The 6179-nt window shown below is 30.2% G+C and overlaps 1 protein-coding gene across 1 annotated transcript in view; it reads right to left on the reverse strand.

Annotated features, from left to right (window-relative positions):
• LOC106459536 (calcium-activated potassium channel slowpoke-like) overlaps positions 1 to 6179 on the reverse strand; it is a 128785-nt gene that overhangs the window by 7723 nt on the left and 114883 nt on the right. Inside the window, exons 16-17 of the mRNA XM_022386045.1 lie at positions 2879 to 2950; positions 149 to 175 (exon numbers count right to left, since the gene is read on the reverse strand). Coding sequence (XP_022241753.1) covers positions 149 to 175; positions 2879 to 2950 — 99 coding nt within the window. The remainder of the gene's footprint in view (positions 1 to 148; positions 176 to 2878; positions 2951 to 6179) is intronic.

Consider the following 6179-nt stretch of genomic DNA (forward strand, 5'->3'; position numbering starts at 1 on the left):
ATATATATATATATATATATATACAAAAACTAGTAATGACAAGGAGTTTAAACAGAAATATTCATGAGTTAATTTTAGATGTAACAGTAAATTGAGACATTGTAACTCAATATGACAAAGAGATGGATTTGAAAGCAACCACACTTACTAGATCCTTGATCCTTTGACACCTCGGCTGTTTGCAAGAAAACGAATGATCCGCACAGTTAAAAATACCTCAAAATGTAAACTTTTTATGCAATACAGATATATAAAGTTTCTTTAAACCAAAGTAATAATAATTCGTGATTTGAAATATCTGAACTGAAATTCGATCTAAAGGCTTCACCAAGAAAAATAATAATTTGTACATAAGGAAACATATAACTGAAGAAGAAATTTTAGGTCAGTAACTTATTCAAAATTTTCATAGCTTGAAAATCTGGTTTCTAGTTTTTAACTCCACATTTTGTCTTCAAAATCCCAGTGTTGGCACCATCTTCACAAAGTTGTTTTTGTAGTACACGGAAAGATAAGGAGTTTTCACTTTGATGAATACTAGATATGACAATTTCTACAATTAATGCAATCTTAGTGAAATAAGATGTTTACTTTTTGACATAAATGGGAACTTTAACCCATTATACAGCTAAGCAGAAATGTGTTTTAATCAATTAGGCAGCTAAGCAGAAAAGCTTTTTAGCCCATTAAACATCTAAGCCGAAAAGTTTTTAATCCATTAAGCAGCTAAGCAGAAAAGTTTTTTGTTTAATATTTAGTCATTGATTAGATGAATTTTAAATTTTGGATTAATTGTTAAGCATATATTGCTTATCAAGACTGGAATAAAATAAACTACACGATAAAGTTTACGATAGCAGAAAGCAATGATTTTTTTATCACACAATTCATTACAACTTAATCTGTTTAACTGAAACTGACTTAGACCAAACCAAATTGGTAGCAAAGTCGAGTTATATTCGTGTTAAGTGAATCACTATCATACATAATTTGAGTATGTTTCAAATAACTTATTATGAAAACCTAACAAATCACAACGGAAATTGTAATGCTGTTAATGTGTTTAATGACCTTATTTGTTTTAAGCTCAAATAATAAATGCAATATTTTATGAGGATTTTAAAACAAATACAGATAAAGTTTTTTTTCTCAGCATACGTGTGGGTGTTTTTATTAATGATGATTTCAAAAACATATCTTTAGTATCAAAATATTTTAAAAGTTTGACCTACAGATACCTTGCTAGTTTTAATCATTAATGTATGTATACATATGTATTTATAATTGATTAATACACATACTTTATGAGTATCAAAAGTAGTTAATATAATGCAATGTTATATTTTGAATATCCATAATGTTCACAAGCAACAGAGAAAACAAAGTTGATGTTGGATCATATTGTTAAAAATGTTTCTCAAGAATCTTCCAAGCTTTTAAACCCTAAAACTTCTTTAACATTAAACAGTAAACGAAAACAAAACCAAAATCCATGTTCCTTATGTAATTAGATTTATATGTGTATTAAAACTGATATGTTAACAGAGGTACGTATATATATATTCACATAGACATATGTATATAGAATGAATTAAAGTGTTTTTCACAAAGTGCTAAGCAAAAGTGTTTTGCAAGCAGTGAGATAGAGTTGAGGTAGCAAAAATGGAAATAAATATTAGCAAAAAATAGAATAAATAATTGTTTGATAAAAGCAAAGAAGTCAGAAATATCTTTCCGTTCTTTCACGTGTTTACACTGCAGGACAGAAGTAATGTTAATATGGGGCATTTCAAAACTGAAATCAAATCCATTATGTGTTTGCACAGTAAGACAATTATTTTTAATATGGGGTGCTTCTAAACTGAAATGAAATCCATCATGTGTTTGCACTGTAAGACGGAATTATTTTTAATATGGGGCGTTTCAAAACGGAAATTAAATCCGTCATGTGTTTGCACAGCAGGATAGAAGTAATGTTAATATGGGGCATTTCAAAACTGAAATCAAATCCATCATGTGTTTGCACAGTAAGACAATTATTTTTAATATGGGGCGCTTCAAAACTGAAATGAAATCCATCATGTGTTTGCACTGTAAGATGGAATTATTTTTAATATGGGGCGCTTCAAAACAGAAAGGAAATCCATCAAGTGTTTGTACTGTAAGACGGAATTATTTTTAATATGGGGCGCTTCAAAACTGAAATTAAATCCGTCATGTGTTTGCACAGCAGGACAGAAGTAATGTTGATATGGGGTGTTTTAAAACTCAAATGATAGGCGAAACAAAATCGGAAATGAAATCCATCAAAATCTGCGTTTTCTTGATGACATGGTAGGAAGTATAATGACGAGGTTTAGGGTTCCTTTCTGAGCGTGAAGCGGGTGATATAAAAATAATTTGTTTATTATTTCTTTCGCCATTGATGGCCGTTCTTTTCTTTTTCTTTTTAAAGAGACAGAAGGGAAGACACTTATGCTGAATGGTAGGAAGTGTAGACGAGAATGTGTAACTGAGTGGGGGCTGGTTATGGGTTTGTGAAAATAAGAGCACTATATCCATAAGCCTGTATGATTGTATAGATCATATACAATCGTAATAAAGTGTTGTGGTGCTCGCTGATTTAATAATTATCAAACTTCTTATTAAGAACAACCTATCTATTTATGTATATGGCGCTAACAATGAATTATCTTTAGTTTTGTTATTAAGACAGGAGCCTAAAAAGTAGACCAAATACACACACATACATATATATATATATACATATATATGCATACTCAGATGGGCGTATGTAATTTCATACATATGGGTAACTTGATAATGAAGACTGTCTTCAAACGAAAGTTAGAAATTAAACTATTATATATACTGCTACCTCGGAGTTTCACCCTCTTGGGTATTTCAGGTGGAGTAAAAGTTGGAAAGGTGAAAGTTTGGTGCGTATCATCTGCAAAGAAAACACAGATAAATCAGAGCGAAAGGTGAAATAGATTAAAGTGGTAAAAAGCACGAAGAAGAGATAGCACAATGAAACAGACACAGCAGTGTAATGGTAAAGATTAATTCCTTACAGCAGCCAAACTCACCATGGTTTCCAAGCAATTTCTCGTCGCATTATTTTCCTTGTAACTGAATGAAATAGGTGAAGGGATTGATATTTCATCTCTTATTCAACAACTGATATGTTGTGGAACCGTTTGGGATAATTAAGTATAAAAACCAACATTACAAAAAAATCACGTCATGATAAATCCTGCCTGTTAGGGCAAAGGAAAACAGTTTTACATCATAACGTGTCAGAAAATTTGCAGTAGTTTGGAAGAAATGGAAAAAAATCCCTTTCCCTTCAGTTATTAAAAAAAAAAGAGTGGAAAAATAATTATTTTCTTAAATTGAAAACTTATAATAACAATTTGTTGAAAATGAGAAGGATTATAAATAATGTTAAGAAAAGAATTATAAGTAATTATTCAATTGTTGTAATAACATTTGTTTTAGTTTCACCTTGTGAAGATGTGTTATGTGTGCGTATGTATGCCATAACTAAAAGTACGACAGTGTAGTTTTACTCTGCAGACTTCATCGTTTTAGTCACACTTTCGGGAATGTGTCGACTGGAGGAAAGAACTCGCGCTTACAACATTATGAAAGATATAATTATGTTATTAGAATAATCAAATCCTTATGTTCCTCGAATAATCTCTAACGTTCGTCGAAAATTTAAAAGCTAGAATAATTAAACATTAAGATAGCTGCATTCTTCACATGCATTGGTTACTAGAAAGGGTGTCATGTGAGAATGAGATTTTTTGTGGCGAATACTTTTAACTTTGATACTAAATTGCTATAGTTGAGAATAAAACTTTGCAAAATAAACTTTAGCTTGCTACATTTGTACTTTTAAAGCCTTCATTCACAATCCATTTAAGACATGAATTGTGTAATAAATAAGAATATATCCAATGGAGTTTAATTATTATTCTTTTTTACCAATAAAAAAAAGGGATTTATAGAACACAAGATAATTGAAGGATCACTAGATATGTTCTTAGGTTCTCTCGTCATCACCATTCTCAGAAATTTGATTAATGTACTTGAAAAAATACCTTCCTGGAGTTTTCACTTCAATAACTGTTTATAAAGATTTAAAGTTTAAAGCATGTATATTGTTTCAAAAGAAAAATAAATTTGGATAACAAAATTAAATAGGTACAAAGTTAATCTTACGGGAAAGTAAATATTCTGAACATTTTCATTATTTTTATGTACGTAGTTTATGCATTTCAACAATAACTTTGAAACCGTTTATCTTTCTACTCGTGTAAATAATACATATTTAATAACAAACTGATATATACTTCTGTGTATAGGTGTTTACGAAGAGATTTTGTGCTGGCAAATCCTATCTCATATTTGCAAAGGAAATAGCTGCTCGTGTACGACCACAACAGCCAAAATCAATGTAATTATTATTATTACACATGTTTTGTTCATGTGGTTTCTGCTTATAAGAAAATACTCAGGAAAGTGGACATAACACAATCACCTAATAGCCAGTTACTGTTTAAGTTGCTTGCGGGACTTTCTATATTTAAGTAATAAAATAAAATAAAATCTAATTAATTTAATTAAATATTGTAAATAAATAAATTAACACCGTAAAGCAACATATTTGTCTGGTGTCATTATATTCCAAACATTTTAGAACTTATATCGTATGCTTTCGGTTAGCAAATGAAAGAGCATTGTATAACAATTCAATAAGGTAGATCCTTTTCATGTCAAGGTATTATTACTTTTTTTAAAGATTTTAATTCAGTTGCTTTAGCAGTTAGCGTAACAGTGATCAAGTTAACAGACTCTAAAAGGGTTAGTGAACCATGTTACAAAAATTTCCCAAGTCAGAAATTACTTATATAAAAACGTACTATTTTGACAGTTGAACATAAACCATACACATTTTAACATGTTTTCATTTGGTCTCCTTAAAGACCGTAAAAACCGAGCAAAAAATAATATTCATTAAAACACGAAATCGGAACAATAGCCTAAAACGTAATAGAAAATAATCTCTGAGTGAAAAATAGATATTTTTATTGAAACAGGTGCAATAAATAGTGGAATTGAAGAACAAATACGCTTCAGACAAAACTTTAAAAAAAAAGGATGCAATACAAAAATGAACATGAATCAGTATGGACCACCGAAGTGCAACAGTTTTAGTAGGATTTACTTGTACTTGAGCAAAAAGGATGCAAACATGCATAAAGAAAGCAAATAACATCACAGTAACAGTACTTTATGTACTTACGGTGCTTATAGATAAAGGTTGTTGATTTAGATAACTCATAATTAATACAAATGCAAACTCTTTAACTATATTTTCTTCTTTGGAGTTGCTGTTTCATGTTTGTAATGAGGTCTACTTTGTACTTAGGCAACACAGATGATTTTAAAATCCAGAGGAAAAACAGAGTATAGTGTATGAAAAACGTAAAAGTATATTGCCCATATTAATTAACATTTTAAGCGTGTAGCCCAACCTTACTAGATATTTTTGAGCTACTCATTGAAAGACTTAAAAATGAATTAAAAAATAAAAACCTTGAAACAGTGTCAAAAATCATTATATATATATATATATATTGTAATACATACGGATGCAAAACCTTTCTCTTAAAGACTTCCCCCCTCCTCTGTGCTGCAGGCTTAAAAGCTAAAAAACGGGTGTCGATACCCGTGGTAGGCAGAGCACAGATAGTCCATTGGGTAGCTTTGTGCTTAGCAGGAAACAAACTTAAAGGCTTCATAAAGGTTTTTAAAGGCTTATTAGATTAATCTTGAAACACCTATATTTACATACTTTATGTATTATTAGTTTCTAATTTTAAAATATTATGTTATAGTTATTATTTTATTAGCTAATCTTGTTTTACATATTCACACAAGTTCACTGATATTAGCCCCCCAGTGGCACAGCGGAATGTCTGCGGACTTATAACGCTAGAAAGCGGGTTTCGATACCCGTGGTGGGCAGAGCACAGATAGCCCATTGTGTAGCTTTGTGCATAAATTCAAACAAACAAACAAAAAAACACTGATATTATATTTCACTTAATGATATGATTCATTTATGGATATCATACATTTCTTAAAAAAAAGAGAAAATTAAAATC

The sequence above is a fragment of the Limulus polyphemus genome, unplaced genomic scaffold (genome assembly GCF_000517525.1).
Source record: "Limulus polyphemus unplaced genomic scaffold, Limulus_polyphemus-2.1.2 Scaffold1, whole genome shotgun sequence".
Taxonomy (NCBI): domain Eukaryota; kingdom Metazoa; phylum Arthropoda; class Merostomata; order Xiphosura; family Limulidae; genus Limulus; species Limulus polyphemus.